This window comes from Podarcis muralis, chromosome 2, assembly GCF_964188315.1.
Source record: "Podarcis muralis chromosome 2, rPodMur119.hap1.1, whole genome shotgun sequence".
NCBI lineage: Eukaryota > Metazoa > Chordata > Lepidosauria > Squamata > Lacertidae > Podarcis > Podarcis muralis.
Window position 1 is genome coordinate 3,074,387 of NC_135656.1, and position 17,378 is coordinate 3,091,764.

Genomic DNA, 17,378 nt, shown 5'->3' on the forward strand with positions numbered 1-17,378 from the left:
TGACCATCGCATGGATCACTGTTGTAGAACAAACAGCTGAAGACCACTCAGTGAGAAAGCCTTTGGGAGGACACCAGGTGGCAGGTCTGGTGGTTTAATGCTAAAGAAACCAACACAAGACAGCACAGGGTGTTTCTGGGCAGAAACGCCCTTACAAAGTCCAACGTAGCTTTAGGGTTATGAAATCCATGCTGCCTCGTGGGGCTCTGATAACGCTGGAGGACGCAGCCAGACCTAGCCCCACCCTCACCCACAGCAAAGGCTTTTACAGGATTGTGAAATGTTGCCACAATGTATCACCACAGATGTTTCCAGACAGCAATCCCTCCCTTTAAGGGTCATGGATCAGCGGTAGAGCACCTGCCTTGTGTGCAGAAGGCCCCTGGTTCAAGCCCCAGCGTCTCTGGGTGGGGCTGGGGGTGACCTGGGGGTGAAACCGTGGAGAGCTGCTGCCAGTCAGTGCAGATAGTACTAAGCTAGATAGACCAATGGTCTAATAAGCTATAAAGGAGCTTTTTTGGTTTTTTTTGGGTTTTTTTTTGTATGGCTTAGTTGAGATTCCTGCATTGCAGGGGGTTGGACTAGATGACCCCCAGGGTCCCTTCCCATTGTATGATCCTATGTTCCTTCCATCCTTCTTTTCTTCCCTGCCTACCCTGATGTGGTCCAAAGGAAAGCAGAGCGAGATGTTTGGCACCAGCTTGGCAGAAGGAGCTGCTGGAAAGAGGTGAACAAGGCGCTTCCAACCGCCTTAGGGACTCAGCTCTGGATTAAAGTAGGGTTTACTCCTTAGCTGCAGATACCTAACCAGGTCTACTCAGAAGCATGTCCTACTGCATTTAATGAGGCTTACTCCCTGGTAAGCAAGGCTAAACCAGGCGCTGAATCTGAGGAGACACATTCGGACCACCAAATAAATGCAGCTCCATTAACTATGAACCCTGAACTTTGAGACCCCCTCCAAACCTTTTGTAGGGCAAATCCCATGTTTTGTAGGGCCCCCCATATGGGTAATTGACACTCAGACTGGGGGTCATAGGTATCCCCCAGAAACCCAACATTGTCCCATTCACTCCAAACTTGTGTCAAAGTTTGGAGCAAAAACCCTGCACTCTGCAGGTCGGAGCCAACTTCTGGGGCTGAGGGGTCTTCAGTCCCCCAATAAAACATTTGAGGGGGCAGGGCTCCCCAAAGTTGATGGACATTACCATTCAAATGGTGTGCGTGCAGCGTGTCATGTGATATGCCCCCCTCCAATATTTTATTCAGGTTGGCACCCGTGGTAGATCCTCCCCCCCCCAAAAAAAAACCCTGAGTAATTGATACTACGTCCCCCCGGTTTGATGGATCAATTATTCAGTGGGTGGTCCTACAAAACGCGGTCTTCGCCCCACGAAAGGTTTGGAGGGTGTCCCAAATTTAGGGGTTCGTAAGCTTTGGAGAGGGAGTAAGGAGGCGGAGGAGTAAGGGACGCTTCTTAACACCTTGCAAATTGCATTCGGCTTGCAGCAAGAAGCCCTTGGAAGCGATGGCCGAAGCCTTTCGAAGGCGCGGACACACCTTGGTGCCTTCCTGAGAAATCCGGAGTGGTCGCGCCGTCGCTCCTCCTTGGAAGCGAATTGGGGGCGTCGGTTCCCGGCCGCCCCTTCCGCGCGGCGCCCGGCGGAGGTGGGGCGTGTGGGCGCCGGCCAGGCCCGCCCTCGTGGCCGCCGGCACTATAAAGCGCGACGGGAGGCGGGCGCCGCCGTTCGCCCTTTGCAGCCCGCAGCGCAGTCGGCCTCCTCTTGCCCCGTCGCACCGCCGCCGCCGCCATGAGTTACTCCAAGTCCAGCGTCTACTCCAGCTCCTACCGGCCCGTCGGGGGCTCGGGGCGATTCGGGCCGGTGGCCAGCGCGGCCAGCGTCTACGCCGGGGCCGGCGGCTCGGGCTCCAGGATCTCCGTCTCGCGGTCGTCCAGCCTGGGCTCCAGCTACGTCGGGGGCGGCGGCGGCGGCTATGGAGGCAGCGGCTTCTCGCTCTCCCTCTCGGGCTCCGGCGGGGTCCACAACGAGAAGGAGACCATGCAAGACCTGAACGACCGCCTGGCCAGCTACCTGGAGAAGGTGCGCAGCCTGGAGGCCGAGAACCGCCGGCTGGAGATCCAGATCCGAGAGCACCTGGAGAAGAAAGGGCCCAGCACCCGCGACTGGAGCCGCTACTTCGAGCTCATCGAGGACCTGAAGAATCAGGTGAGCGGGGGGGGGGCGCTGAGAGCAGCCTGCCTCCAGTACCGGAGAGGCCGGGGGCTCCGAGCGTACATGCAGGCTGAGAACCCCTCGCCGCCCTTAATCCCCGCCAAGGCCACAGCCCTTGAGCCAAGTTTGCAGCGAGGAGGTTTGCAAAACTAAAAGATGCAAGCTTAGTAGCTCAGTAGAAAACAGCAATGAAGGAGTAGTTAAAAGTAGCCGGAACTGTTCCGGGGGTGGGAGGCACCTTGCACATGCCCCGATGCACTTTCTTCTCCGTACATAACATAACTTTATATGTTCCAGAGCTGAGCTCCAACCTTGAAAAGAATGTAGGGTTTCAACCCAGTCGGTGTCAGGTTCAGAGAAGGTCAAGGAGACGAAGTCAGTGCCTCTCCAGAAGTGACATCGTTTGATCCCCTTAGAATTTGCCCTTTGCACATGCATCTTCCCGGCCCGTACAGTAATGGATCTTTGCTCCATGGAATATAGAAGCCCCGCTTTGTCTGATGTGGCCAGAGGCCATTAGCTTTCGGCTTCAGCTCCCTCCCACTAGCTTACGGTGTTTTCTTTAGACAGCCACTAAGAGGCTGCCTAGTGTTAACCACAAACTGTGTTGCCAGATTTTCAAACCATCCCTGAAACTCGGCTTTTAACAGTGGTTTGATATACCAAGAGAGAGCAAACCACAGAAAGAAACCATATCCCTTGCTAATTTGTGCATATCAAGCCACTGTTAAAGGCATAGCTACAGAAACTTTGAAAAGTTGGCAACTCAAACGGCAAAAAACCCCACATTGGCACAGATTGATGGTGGAGAAGAGAGAATGCCTGGAACTTAGCCGATAGTTTTTGCTCTGGGTTCAGCAAGTCTGAAATGATAATCACTAATTTGCTTCCGTTCATGAGGTCAGCAGTGCTATTCAGGATTTCATAAGCATCCACCAAAGTAGGTATTTATTTTCTGCTAATTCAACTGGTAGCTTCCCTTGAAACCTCTCTGTATCCCAAGCCCCACCTTCTTGTTCATATACGGTATGCTAGGTGCAAAAACAGTTAACCATTTTGGGTTTTTTCTTTTAAAAAAATTGAGAATATTATTGTATGGAATATATAGGGAAGCTATTGTATGTATCAGTCTTGGTATGAACCAGGTTGTCATAATAGCAGAAAGGGTTCTTTGGGGCATGTGAGGATTGCCCTTCTCGCCCTCAAGTATACTCAGTCAATATGTGTAGGTCTTTGGATAGGATTTAAGATCCCAATAACTTAAGAGTGTGGTACCATGGAAGTGTGAGTTCCAGTGATTTTAATTTTTGAAATTAATCCTTGGATAGGAGAACACACCTCTACATCAGGAAAGCACTCCGTTCCCAGTGGTATCCTGTTATGGGTTTGCTGCTCTTGTATTCTGTTTAACTGCTTCCTGACAGTTCAACAGGTGAAGTGTTTCCAATTATGTAGCTTCACGTTTTGAATTTCTGCACAGGACCCATGTGGAAGCAGGAGGTCCGGGGAAGGTAGCAGAGAACCCATACAAAGAGGCAGAAAACCACTCCACTTGCTCCTATCATAAACCTAGCTCTTGTTCCTTCCTAAGAGTTTCACGACCAGGAGTGATTCCTGGTTCAGTAGCTGCATGTGCATACACAGGTCAATCATGAACCAGACTATGGGCTAATCATTGCCACGTTAGCAATTGCAGGCAGCTGCAGCCCATCCTTTCCAAGAAGGTTGGGTGTGCGGGATTCACTCTCTCCCCCGAATTCATTCCTGTAAACCCCATTGTCTTTCTGTCTGTGGGCCTAGAGTTATCCACTTCTTTTCCTCTGCCTATACTCCCTTGCACTGAGATCAGTTGTGCACTAGATAGAAAGCAACTGAAGCTTTTCTTCTAACATGGAGAAGCAAGAACAGGGAAAGTCTGCAGAAGTCCAGGCGGTTGTGCATCTGTAAAGGCACAAAAAGCTTATTAAGGAGGGAGGAAAGAAACAGGTAACCAATAGTAAGCGTCAGTCTGGCTTACTCAGGAGGAAAAGACACTCTAACCTCCCCCCCAATACAAGTCAAACAATTTATATTTAGTCATAGGTCATAACAAGGAAGTACTATGCTGCCAAAGAAGATGGCTCAATAAAAAATACCAGGGGAGGGGAACTTGTGACCCTCCAGCTGTTGCCAGAATACAGATCCCATCATCGCTTGCCATTGGCCATGCTGGCTGGCTGGGAGTCCAGCAACAGCATCCGGAGGAGACAGTGCTGTACAAAGTGAACAAGTAATTAATATCTCATGTTTTACTGCCACTGCGAGAAAAGGCATCGAATCATAGAATTGTAGTGTTGGAAGGGACCATGAGGGTCATCTAGTCCAACCCCCTGCAATGCAGGAACCTTTTTGCCCAACCTGGGGCTGGAACCCACAACCCTGAAATCAAGAGTCTCATGCTTGACTGACTAAGCTACCAAGGTCGATACACATTTTTCAAACACGAAACAGGTTTAGGGTCTAAGGCTCTAGTTAAAACTGCCCTGGTTCTAGTTAAAATTGAGAGCTGAGGCTCCTCTCCAAAAATGAGGACGTGAATGTGACATGGACAAGAAGCCACCTCAGTCGGTTTCTGTGCCTTTTACAGGGGTGGCCAAATGCAATAGAGGACAGAGCTCCTGTGCCTTTTAAAACAGCAGTTAGAAGAAGGCATTGCCTGTGCCCCATGTAGTTAAAGCATGTTGTTCCCCCCAGAGAATCCTTCACAGACTTACAATTCCCAGCTCCCTTAAGCTACAATTCCCAGGATTTTTTTTGGGGGGGGGGGGAGCTTTAAATGCATGGTGTCTACACAGCCTTAGGTGGTGTAGTTTGTCATGCAGGCAACACACCATCTGAAGTTCCCATTTTAAACTACAGCTTGGGAGCAGTTTACTTGCCCACCCGCCCCATATGCCTGCCTTGCCTCTTCAATGTGCAAAGCGTGCCCTCCTGCAAGTACCACACATAGGATATACACTCCAAGTCTGTGGGGAGTGGCACTTTCAGTGTGGCAGCACCTGTTTGTGCTGTGTTGTCTAGCACTTGGGGATCCTTTGAGTGAGCAGTTTATAGATAAGGGGAGCAGTGAAATGTACAGATCTTGTTCTGGTCCCCACCGCTGCATGAACATGCAAAATCCACATGCAAAGCTTCATCCTAACATGCACACGTAGCAGTGGGTGAAAAGGCTTCTGAACCTTTCCATTTCCTTCATGCCCTGTGACTTCTGGGAAACTGGAACCTTGTGAGGCGGGAAACCAACACCCAGAGGCTATAGCAGTTGGGTTCAAAGGACAATTGTGTGCTGGGAAGAAGGACTGAGGGTAGATTAATTACAAAAAAATATGTTTGTTCTCGTGAGTCATGTATAGTCAATCAGCAAACAAAGTGTGCACACAAAAGGATAACAGTGGAAACGACTTTAGCACCTGGTGAGAGCAGGTGAATGGGACAAAAGGGAGAGGGGCTGGGTTAGAGGCCACAGGTGCAGGTGCAGAAGATGAAAGAGGTGCAGGGAAGGTCTCCTGGGAAAGCTCAAGGGGGAGGGATGCATTTCCAGAAGCAATGCCCCTTCCCCAAAACACAAGGAGAGAGAAAGTTTCCTTAAAAAAACAAAATCAAAACCAGGCTTCTATGCCAGGCATGGGCAGCATTTCCACCATGGGACACTTGCAGCCTTACATGTTCTCCAGGCAGCTGCTGACAGGGTGGTGGTGAAACCAGAGCGCATTTAAGTCCCTCATCGTTTACACCTCAAGGTATGGTTGCCTGGAGCACACCCAATGGCCAGAGAGCTTATCCTCACAACCTTCCCTGTTACCTGTTCCTGCTAAGAACAAAGGGCTTCTTTAAACAAGCAGGATTTCCTACAGAGAAGAAGCAGGGCCATTTTCACATAAGAGGCAGAGAGGGAAAGGCCAAGAGTCACTGAATTTAAAGAATCAGTCACAGAACTGCAGTGAAGTAGAATCTCTGCTTTGGGGATCCATCAACATCCAAGATTACAGGTGGGGTAGGATGCATCATGTTGGGAAGGCAAGGAAACCATTTTGTCCTTGTGCTTCTATTTGCAAAGGAAAGAAGGTGGTTGTCTCACCCACTTTCTTAATTTGAGGTGTCCCTTTAAGAATCTCTCCTCCTCTTGTTGCCTTGGGAACTGGGAAGGTGAATTGCACCTGTGTTGGCTTAAGCAAACAATAGGATCTGTGTAGGCTGGCAGGAAATCAGTAGATTCAGGTTGCATTAGCCAGAAACAAAGAGGAAGTTGGCAGTCCTTGGCATAAGGCTGGGAAAATAATTTTTGAGTGACACCAACTTACTCCAAGATCAGTTGGCTTAAGGATGAGGGTTACCAACTTTTATTTCAGCCCCTGCTCCTCTTCCTTTGAACAGCACCCCAGTTTGCAGATGTTAGCAGGTGATGTTTGCCTTGATGATGAAACTTGAAAGTTTATTCGGCTCAAGCTGCTATTGGAGTAGCAATGACTGGTTGTGCCCTTTTTTTCTGGACAGTTGACAACTCTTCTAAAGGCTGGTATATGTCTTTCACACACTACATTAATTACTAAGTTTTGTGCTTCCTTTCTGTCCTCAGATCTTTGACCAGACAGTGGATAACGCTCGCATTGTTCTGCAGATTGACAATGCCAGGTTGGCTGCTGATGACTTCCGTGTAAAGTGAGTGGATTTTCTTCTTGTTGGTCCTGTTTAGTCCTGGGATCCATCCAGAGACCCATCTCTGTAGAACATGAGACTCAGGGTTATGTGTTCAAGTCCCACATTGAGCAAAATATTGCTGCATTGCAGGGAGTTGGACTAGATGACCCCCATGTTCCCTTCCAACTCTGATTCTATGATTTTATCATTCTGGGACCTTAGAGCAGTTTCCTCCAACATCTTTCCCAAGATGTTGTTGGTCTACAACTTCCATCACCCAAATTCAGTAAGGTCAGGGATAAGGTGAATTGTGGTTCCACATCTGGGGACCCAAGGTTGAGAAAGACTGCCTTGGGGTGTAAAGTATCACTATCTCTATATGTATGTCATTTCATATTTTTATGTTGTAAACTGCCCTGTGATCTTTGGATAAAGGGCACTATATTAATTTAATTAATAATGATGATATCTGTAGTTAGAGCAAAAGCAGCAGCCTCTAACTCTTATTTTTCCATGGGGCGGTAGGCATGTATAAAGCCTACAGATATCAGAAAGGGAGGAACACAAAGGCCAGTGGGTCTCCTCCATCCCTGCCTACGTGATGTTGTGCAGGACTCTGGTTTGCTTCCAGAGCACCTTGCATTCAATCTCAAGGAGTCCTGGTTCCAGTGGTAATTTCTGTCTCCAGTGGAATGAGGCCATTTGAGTGGCGAGCAATGGGGGTCACCTGCTAGGCGACCAATGGGGGCCATTTGAGAGGCAGATGGGGGTCACCTGCTAGGCCCTTTCTATGCGTTCCCTCTTAACCGTCCATAGCTGCCAAAAAACAGAGTGGAGGGCATTTAAGTGGGGAAGGCCTAAATCCATACGATCGTTGGATGACACTGGGGTTTCAATGGCTGCCATGCATCTGTCCAGACAAAGGAAGGCATAAACTCATTCACTGGGCTGAGAAGACTTTGGGTAACCCTGTAAAGTCAGGGTTTAAAGGAACCAGGCACTGAGTGGGTGGGAGAACTGTTGTTGGACTCCCACCCCGCCAGCCCCCAAAAGCATAACCAATGTTCTCAATGGGCACTGTAATCCAGCAATTTCTGGAAGGCCCCACTCCTGACCCACAAGTATTCCAGAGTGCTTTTTTTAAAAAAAAATCTGTAAATTTTGTGCCAAGAATAGATTAATCCTCCAACCTGCATATGTTATGCACATTCAACAAATTTGCACAATTTCTCTCAATTCTGCAAAATTTGTTCACTATTTTATTTAGCATTTTGCATGCATGAATTTATTCTGGTTTTGCTAATCCCAGAAGAGGGACAAGGAGCAGTATAAAGCACCAAAGATCCACCCTTAACCAATGGAGATCTTACCCAGCAACCTCTTTGGCCTCTAAACTGTCAGCTGGCATTATATGTTTTCAAGCGTATGTTTAGAGTCAATAAGGGCTAGAAACTTCAAAATAAAAATCAAGAAGCCGAATTCTTCATTCACCTGCACTTTTTGTGCATTTACCTAGGATCATTCACGGCATGTGCACACCCCTGCTTCTTACACTCTGAATTAATCCCCCCATCGCCAGTGTGCACATCTGTTTGCAAACTGATTATTGTGAAGACCTCATTCCTTCTTCCCTGTCACCCAGGTTTGAGGCTGAGCTGGCCATTCGTCAGTCTGTGGAGAGTGACATTAATGGCCTCCGCAAAGTCATTGATGATACCAATATGAGCCGCCTTCAGCTGGAAGGTGACATTGAGGCCCTCAAAGAAGAACTGATCTTCCTGAAGAAGAACCACCAAGATGTAAGTCTCTACTGTGGTCACTGGGCAGAGACAAGATGGAGGTGGCAGGAGCAATAGTTTGATGGGAGATACTGACTGGGGCCTGTCATGAGTGGAATCAATGGCTTTGCACATTTGGGACACACAGCAGCTTCAGAGTCTGTGCTCATTTTATGCCTCCTCTTCCCTTGCTAGGAAGTCAATGCGCTACAGTCCCAGATTGCCAACTCAGGACTGACAGTAGAAGTAGATGCTCCCAAGTCACAGGATCTGGGCAAGATAATGGCTGAAATCCGGGCACAGTATGACACCTTGGCTCAGAAGAACCTTGAGGATTTGGACAAGTACTGGAGCCAGCAGGTGAGCAGAATAACGTTTGCAGCTTTCTTCTGACATGCCCCCATAGCATTTCAGGGTTTTTACAATAAGAGAGAGGTTACTGTCCCCAGAACTATAACCCTGACTGTCGTCATGAAGAATAATATGTCTTCCCACCTTTCCGTTAGATCACTGAGAGCACCGTCATGATCACCCAGAATACCAAGGAGATTGAGACCGGCCGTGCTACTGTCACTGAGTTGCGCCGCAACGTCCAAACACTGGAAATTGAGCTGGAGTCTCTGCGCAACCTGGTACGATCTTCACCTATCATTCCAAATATTGCAGGGGTAGGGAGCCTCAGTCCAGGGAGCTATGTGGCCCTTTGGACCTCTCTGCCTGGCTCTTGGGAATCTGCCCAGACCAAGCCCCCTCACCTTGCCCTCCTCTAGTGATATTTACCAGGCTGGAATGTGTGATAATAGCTGTTCCTTGCCTGGATGGCAGTTGGGGTGGGTTTCTGGCCAAACCCCCAGATGTGACCACCTTGGAAGGTTGCCCAGAAAGGAATATGGCCTTTGGGCTGAAAGGGGCCCCCGTTCCTGAGCATAGTAATATAGTAATGTAGCGCTTGCTTGTTTGTGGTGCCTTGTTAGTGTTTTAAGTTCTGTATTGAGAGAGAGGCACTCTGCATGGAATTATTTCGTAAAGCAAAGGTGCAGCCTGTTCCTGAAACGGAGGCAATATATGAAGTGTATGGGATGGAAATACCACCTAAGAACAATCAAAGTGTTGTTGGCTTAGCAAGCAATGACCCTGATCCCCAATCCTGTCCCCTTTTTTATTCTCTCTACAGAAAGCCAACCTGGAAGGAAACCTCCTTGAAGTGGAGAGCCGCTACGGCATGCAGATGGAGCACCTCAATGGGCTATTGCTGCGGACCGAGGCCGAACTGGCACAGATGCGGAGCGATGTCCAGCGCCAGGCAGAGGAATATCAGGCTCTGCTGAACATCAAAGACAAGCTGGAGGCTGAGATCAATACCTACAGAACCCTGCTGGAGGGCGGAGATGAGTTCAAGTGAGCTTTTCATTCTTTCATCTTTCTGGGGCAAAAACACAGGACTGGTCATCTGGGCTCTCCTAGGCTAGACACAGATGTTCTATAGATCACCATAGCTCTGGTGTATGTGGCCCTTTCCCTGCTCTTTCTCTGTAAGCTCTGGAACATCATTTCCCAATCTTGGAGGGGAAACTGCTTCTAGTCACAATGGCTATATGCTACCTTCGGGATCAGAAACACACACCCCTCGATGCCTCCAGCTGCCAGGCATGGTGGAACAATGGCAGGAGAGGGCTATTGTACTCTGTCTTGCTTTTGGGCTTCCTGTAGGTACCTGGTTGGCCAATGAGGATGAGAGAGGATGCTGGACTTGATAAGCCTTGGGTCTGCTTCAGCAGGGCTCTTAATGTTCTTTTAAAGTGTGTCTTGACTGAATTAGGATAGAAGGTGTGATGCTCACTAATGCCAGAGGAGATTTACTTTTACAGTACTTAAGAGTAGACCTGTTAAGTGGAAGCCACAGATCAGTCTTAGCAACTTGAGATGAACCTTGTGCACAGTTCTATTCTTAAGTTCTAGGACATCCTTTCATGATGGACAAATTCTAGACTCCCAAGTACACTTGCCGAAATGGATTGTCACTGGTCCTGGCCTTGCGACCCCTAGGCCCATGAGGCTTCATGTTGGGCTGCTTAAACCACCTTAAGTTGGCTTAAGATGACTGGATTTCCCCAGGAGGTAACAAGGAACTGGCAGCAGTGTCTCATGTTCATTGTCGGTGTCTTCTGTCTCTCTTCAGCCTGAAAGATGCATTACTGGAAAGCACCATGCAAACTACTCAGAAGATCCACACCACCAAGATCATCGATGGCAAAGTGGTGTCGGAGACGAGCGAAAGCAAAGTGATGAAGCGTTGATCCCATCTGCTGTGTGGCAAGGATTGCCACCCGGTGCAGCTAACGTTGCGCACCTTTTGTTCCAGAGTGGGTGGTTCTGGGGAGGGACTGGGGTGGGTTTTAATGGAATTCAATAAAGAAATGTTATTAAAAGAAGTGGTGTGGTTTGTATGCCTATTTGTCTGTTTTGCAGAGCCCCCTCCCTCCCTCCCTCCCTCGGTCCTGACCCTGGGAATCCTCCTGCAAGTGGTTTCCGTATTCAGTGGCTTTGCACATGGTGTGCCTTGGAACAGGACACCCCTGTGCCATGCAGTGGATACTGAGGCATGTTCTAAGATGCTCACTCTGATGCCTGTTGGGCTTTTTGCCACTTGTGAGACGGAAAATGCATCTTAACACAAATGGATTTTCTAGAATAAGGGGAAATCTGGTTTAAATGTTTAAAGAATGACCATGACAATGCATGGATGCACGCCATAAGTTTCTGCAGCCCAGAAAAGCTTATGCTGTAATAAGCAATCTACGGCAGCTGCATTAAGTGACCCTTGGTTGCCAGCACGCCCAGGAAGGCAGCGTCAGGCCCTCTGATGAATGGAATATCGGTTTACTTACTGGGAGCAAAACACTCCTTTGCAAATATTTGTTTGCAGGGAGAGGGCCATTTCCAGGAAAGGGATCCAGCCATAAAAGATTGCATAACTTGCCTGCCAAGCGCCTACCATGAATTACCTTTGAGGCTGCCCCACCCAAGGAAGCTGAAGTGTTACCCACCCCTGTTCATTACTAGGGGATTTCTATAGCAAGAGAGACGGGGACCCAAGTCCCGGGTCTTGTGCTGAACCTTGGCTCTCCTGTCCTTCATCCCTTAAAAAAAACCAACCACTATATAGTACTGCAAAGTGAAGTGTTGAGACTCCAGACAACCACCATTTTAATTTATTCCCAAACCTATGTTTTAAGAAACTGTTTCATGTCACAGGCCTGTGTCCCAAGTGTTTTAAGTACTGTTAGGAATTTGTGGGCTGGGGGGAAGTCCTGGGCACCAGAGACCGCTTAGCAGTGTAAAAATGCAGGCTGAAATCTGCTCCCTGGCAAGGAACTGCTTGGGGAGAAGAACCACCATGTAGTACAAAGGAAGGTAATGGCCCATTGGCACAAACAGTAACTCCTCCCATCAGGGGCTGGTGAGCAGAGACAAAAGCCAGGTTTAGGCTTTCCGTGTTCCATAATGGAAGCTGGGAGGAGGAGGGTGCCCAGGTTACAGGGGGTGTGATGTCACGCAGGAAAAAGGTGTCCTTTTAAAACTGACGTTTGGAGGAAAGTGCAGAGCTGCCTGGGAGAGGCTGCATGCAGAGACTGGGAGCATGGCTGGCTTCTGGTCTGGACCCAAGCTTGCTGAAGTTCAGGGAGAAGCAACAAGAGACACTCTGGGTGTAATGTTCTGCACTTCCACCATCAAAAATCAGATGTAAATCAACCATATTTCTTAAAGACACTGCAGACTCTGCCATGCCTCATTCCAAACCCTGGTTTCCCAGATAATCCTTCAACACGCAAACCACTATACCAACACTGGCTCCTGGGTGTGTCATCTTCAGTCTTGGAAGAAATGGTACTTCACAAGTTCTCAGGTATTGGATTCTTACAGAAATCTACAATCTATAGGCAATCAATGCCCCAAGGCATAGAGCTGAATTATTTGCTAGGAATGGACAATATTGCTGTTAGTCAGCCCCTCTGACATTACCCTTGAATTCCTCAGCATCAAGGGCTACAGCTTTTCCTGCATGAGTTCACTGTATGGAATGTTTTTGAAACAAGGTGGACTTTGAATTTTATTGTCGGGAATGGAGGGACTATCTGGAGAAATGTGTGTGTTGGCAGAGTGTCCGATTACTGCGAAATGTGCAAGGCTCAGGCAGACTCTTGCCAAATAGGGAATTGGGTGCCCCAAGCTTCCAAGGTAGAGGGAGGAGCTTGAAGCCAGTTGGACAGAACCGAGATCACCCTACAGCTGTGTGTGTGTGACAACAAAAGAAAATCACCTGGGAGATAGCCTTGAGTAGAGAAGATTAGTAACTCAGATTGCCATGGAAAATGCATATATAAGCAAAAGCCCCTTGTTGCTGCCTTATCTTTAAATACAAGCCTGGGGCTGTTTGCAACCCAGTCACAGATAAGGGGAAGTCTGTGTGGAGAAATGGATTAACTCCCACCCCTTGGATGTCTTTGGGTAACTTGCTAGTTCATCTCACTACAAAAAACAGCCCAACCCAGAGATCTGAACCTGCAGCAGTGGAGCACATTGTGCAACTGTGCTTGCTTGGAGACCCAACAGATGGCTAGCACTATCAGTGTGGCTCCACAAGTCACCTATTTTGTGACATGTTCTCCCTCTGTCCTCCAAGAGGTGACTGATGCTTACAGCATCTCACTGGTGCTGCATGTGCAGTCCTGATTCAGTGATAAAAAGCTCAAAAAAAACCTCATATAGTTTTGGCAAGTTAGGGAAACAAGGGGACTTAGTTCAGGAAAGATAATAATACAGTAATAATAATAATAATAATAATAATAATAATAATAATAATAATTTATACCCTGCCCTCCCCGGCCAGGGCTGGGGAACCTGTGGCCCTCCAGATACTGTTGGACTCTCATCAGCCCAACCAGCATGGCCAGTGGTTAGGGATTGTGGGAGTTGGACTCTGGCAACTGCTAGAGGTCCACAGCTTCCCCACAACTGGCTTTCACCATAATAAATGTGTTCCATAGCACTCTAATAGTTTTATCTTGTTCTGTTACAGACTAGGGGCTCACCCACACTTCCACTTGCCCTATCCTTTCTAGGTGTGGGTCCAAATGGTTTTGTCTTTGCTCCACTGCTTTCTCCTGGAAAACTAACTTTTGAGCACCAAATTGGAGCAAACATCAATCCAGAGAAAACGCAATTGACATTTGCTCCAACTCAGGCATAAAGGTCAGGTTTTCTGGAGGAAAGTAACGGGGCAAACAGAAGTGAGGATCAGACCTAATATTGCCAACCCTACACTGAAAAATAATATTTGTTTGACTTAATGGATTCTCCATGCTACAAAAGACACAAAGATCATTGCATCTGAGTGTGGGGGGAAATTATTGCCCTGGGAGCCCGCTAAATAATTTAACCTGGCTCTCTTGACACCTTCCTTCTGAGTTCTGCATTTTGGGCAGCATAAATTTTGTAGAAGGGGCTGCTACCAGGCATACACATGCCAAGGGCCAAAGGATTACTTAAACAAAGCAATCTTTGTGGAGATACAACTAATATCCCTTAGATGAAGTTTCACCGCTCTTCACTGGCTCCAGGAACCTTTAGCAGTGCACATTCTGGACACTATTTGGAAATTAGAATGACCCTGGAGGATAATGACACAACCCTTTAACAACCAACTCATACTTGGGGCCCATCCAGACTCTGGCTTTGTGCAGCCCCAGGGCCAGCCCAGGGGCTTCGGGGAGCTAAGTAGTAGACCCTGGAAGCTTCAACAACTCACACCCACATGCTTCTTTTTCTCTGAAAATCTGTGTCAATATTTAAAAGGACGGGTCTACCATTATCACATATAACAGGGATTGGGAACCTGTGGTACTTCAGATGTTGTTGGACTACAGCTACCATCATCCAGTGCCAGATTTAGGGTGGTGCAGGCACTTACCCCACACAGCGCACTGAACCAAGGAGGTGCAAAACTGAGAAGATCCATAATTGAGAAGATCCATTTGGAAGTGCCAAATTTTGGCCTCGCACAGGGTGCCATGGTCATCCCTGGCCACTTGCCATGCTGGCTGCAGCTGATGGGAACGGAATTCAACAACATGTGGTGTCATATACCTTGGGCCCAAGCCTTTCTTATGAGCTATCTGACACATACATGAATGGCTGCAATACAGATTTAACAAGGCGGAAAATTAAGGCCCATGGAGGAAGATAGATTTGCAATTCTACTTCAATGGACACGCACTTTTTCTGTCACCTGTGTGTTCTGTTTAAAGAACAACATTGTTTGGTTCTGCGTTGCCACGGGGTCTTGTATTCCTTACATTTGGCACACTGGAAAAAGTACAGTTGGTACCTCCCTGAGCAGTAGCTTTAGGAGGGGTCGCTGCACTATTGGGTCAGGTTAGTAAGCCCAACCCGATAGCCCAGCGACACCCTCCTGAAATTAATCTCTGCCACATCACCTGGAGAGGAGCAACCAACTCTCAATTCTATGACTCTTGCTGACCTTCACAGCAGCATAAGCCTCACTTTTGGAGAGAGTTAATGCTAATCAGCTCAGCCAGGTGAGTGTCACAAATATTCTGATTGTAATTAACACAATTTCCAAGGGATGCCCGTGTGCCCTTGGGCTGGCTGAGAGGGAAGGGGAGCACGCTGCTGCCGCCCCCACCCCGTCAGCCTTTCCGTTGGGCTCAGGAGAACAAGGGAGCTGCAGAGGCAGCTTTCCTGGCAACAACCCAGCACCGCCTTGCCGGAGCTTCACTCCCGAGCCAAGCCTGACCTGGGGTGGGAGAGGAGGAGAAGTGGCGGCAGCATCACCCTACCAATCAGCCCAATGGGATTGAACGGAAGGGCGTTTGCCTGCCCTGCTGCGTCTTGCTCACGTCGCCTTCTGTGCCTGCCCACCTGCGGTGCCAGGGAGACACACTCCACTGCTGTTGCCAGCACTGCTGAGAGTGCTTGTTTGTTTTTTAAGGGAAACCTGGGGCAGGTGTCATCTGTAGGCTCTGCTATAGTGCTGGTGCCCTAACAGCACTATAGCACCACATGAGCAGCTTGCAAATGAACACTGCTATGCCTCTGTATATGGAGGACATTTATATGGTTATAGGATCTGGGTGCCAGAGAACCCATAATTCTTGGATTTAGTAAGTTAGAATTAATCACGATTTGACTAAACTGGGCCAGACATGGAAACCCCTGCATATAGTTTATGGATGGGGGTCATGGAAGAACAAAGGTGACCCACCATTAACCTTTTAAGTAGGCCATTGACAGAGACTTTTTGGGCTCACAGAAAATGGGGAGAGCCCCACTCTGTGGTGGGAGATCGTAGAGACACAAGGCCAGAATTTAATTTCAGGAGGGACAGAATGGAAGTGGTTGATGTGGTAAGCAAGCAGGAAAAAAGTGTCACTTTTGCAAGCTGGAGAGGGGAGCCCAGAGGAGGAGGCAGGCAGTCTGTTTTATGCTGCAGAGAGGATCAGACATATTTGGGTTTTCTTGGAATCTAAGGCTGCAGCAATGGGAGAAACAATCCCATTGGGCTGATTGGTAGGGTGATGCTGCCGCCACTTCTCCTCCTCTCCCACCCCATCCCAAGGTCGGTGGTTCGAATCCCCACGACGGGGTGAGCTCCCGTTGTTCGGTCCCAGCTCCTGCCAACCTAGCAGTTTGAAAGCTCGTCAAGTGCAAGTAGATAAATAGGTACTGCTCCAGGGGGAAGGTAAACGGTGTTTCCGTGCACTGCTCTGGTTCGCCAGAAGCGGCTTAGTCATGCTGGCCACATGACCCAGAAGCTGTCTGCAGACAAACGCTGGCTCCCTCGGCCTATAGAGCGAGATGAGTGCTGCAACCCCAGAGTCATCCGTGACTGAACCAAATGGTCAGGGGTACCTTTACCTTTTAAGTAAATCATATACCATAAAGACAACACAGACTCCGCTGTGTTTCATTGTCCCAAAAGAAAACACACCTGGAAAGCACACCTACTACTCATGGAATCTTGCCCTGCTTGTGGAGATTGGGATGGCGTGTAACAATATGGTGAATAAGGATCACGCCCCTCTGCTCAGGGAAGGGCACAGTGGTGGCGTATGTGCTTTGCACGCAGAAGGTCCCAGGTTCAATCCCTGGTGTCTGCAGGAAGGTCTCTGTCTGAAACCCTGGAGGGTCATAACCAGTCAATGTAGACTTTGCCGAGCTAGATGGACCAATGATCTAGCTTAGTATAAGGCATCTTCCTATGTTCCTAAAGATGCTTGACATTTGCAGAAGCTACAGAGTGTGTATGTAGATGGGAGTTCTTAAAAATGGGAGCGAGAACTGCAAACGTAATCCAACAGGGCAAAACTGGCAAAGGCAACCAGACAGGAGCAGCAACATGTTGCTGCCCTCTCGTGTCAGATTAAGATCAAGCACTGCAGTGGCCATTTCAGAACCAGGTGAGCACACAGACTTCTCTGTAGTCACTTTCTCCAGTTAGGAAAAGAGACCTGTCTGTGTCTCCTCTTCGTGCTAAAAGTACTGCTAGATTCAGCAGGGCTAGCACTATATTCTGCCCTAGACAATTGCCTAGGGTGGGGAGAAGGAAGCTTTGGCACAGGAGCAGGAGCAAGGCCGACCCACCCATAGGGCAAAGTGAGGCAACTGC

The 17,378-nt window shown here is 48.5% G+C and overlaps 1 protein-coding gene across 1 annotated transcript; it reads left to right on the forward strand.

Moving 5' to 3' along the window:
• The first annotated feature begins 1,745 nt into the window (after positions 1-1,745).
• Positions 1,746-11,121, forward strand: KRT18 (keratin 18). Its single transcript, XM_077923751.1, has 7 exons — positions 1,746-2,228; positions 6,850-6,932; positions 8,554-8,710; positions 8,885-9,049; positions 9,196-9,321; positions 9,864-10,087; positions 10,869-11,121. Exons 1-7 carry the CDS (start codon positions 1,812-1,814, stop codon positions 10,984-10,986), a joined length of 1,290 nt encoding a protein of 429 aa, XP_077779877.1. The 5' UTR covers positions 1,746-1,811; the 3' UTR covers positions 10,987-11,121.
• Positions 11,122-17,378: the final 6,257 nt, after the last annotated feature.

Bases quoted from the DNA above. Each gene is read 5' to 3' on its own strand.
- KRT18 (XM_077923751.1), top strand. From the start codon at position 1,812: ATGAGTTACTCCAAGTCCAGCGTCTACTCCAGCTCCTACCGGCCCGTC. The intron at 2,229-6,849 runs GTGAGCGGGGGG...TTCTGTCCTCAG, and splicing joins TCGAGGACCTGAAGAATCAG to ATCTTTGACCAGACAGTGGA. The intron at 9,322-9,863 runs GTACGATCTTCA...TTCTCTCTACAG, and splicing joins TGGAGTCTCTGCGCAACCTG to AAAGCCAACCTGGAAGGAAA.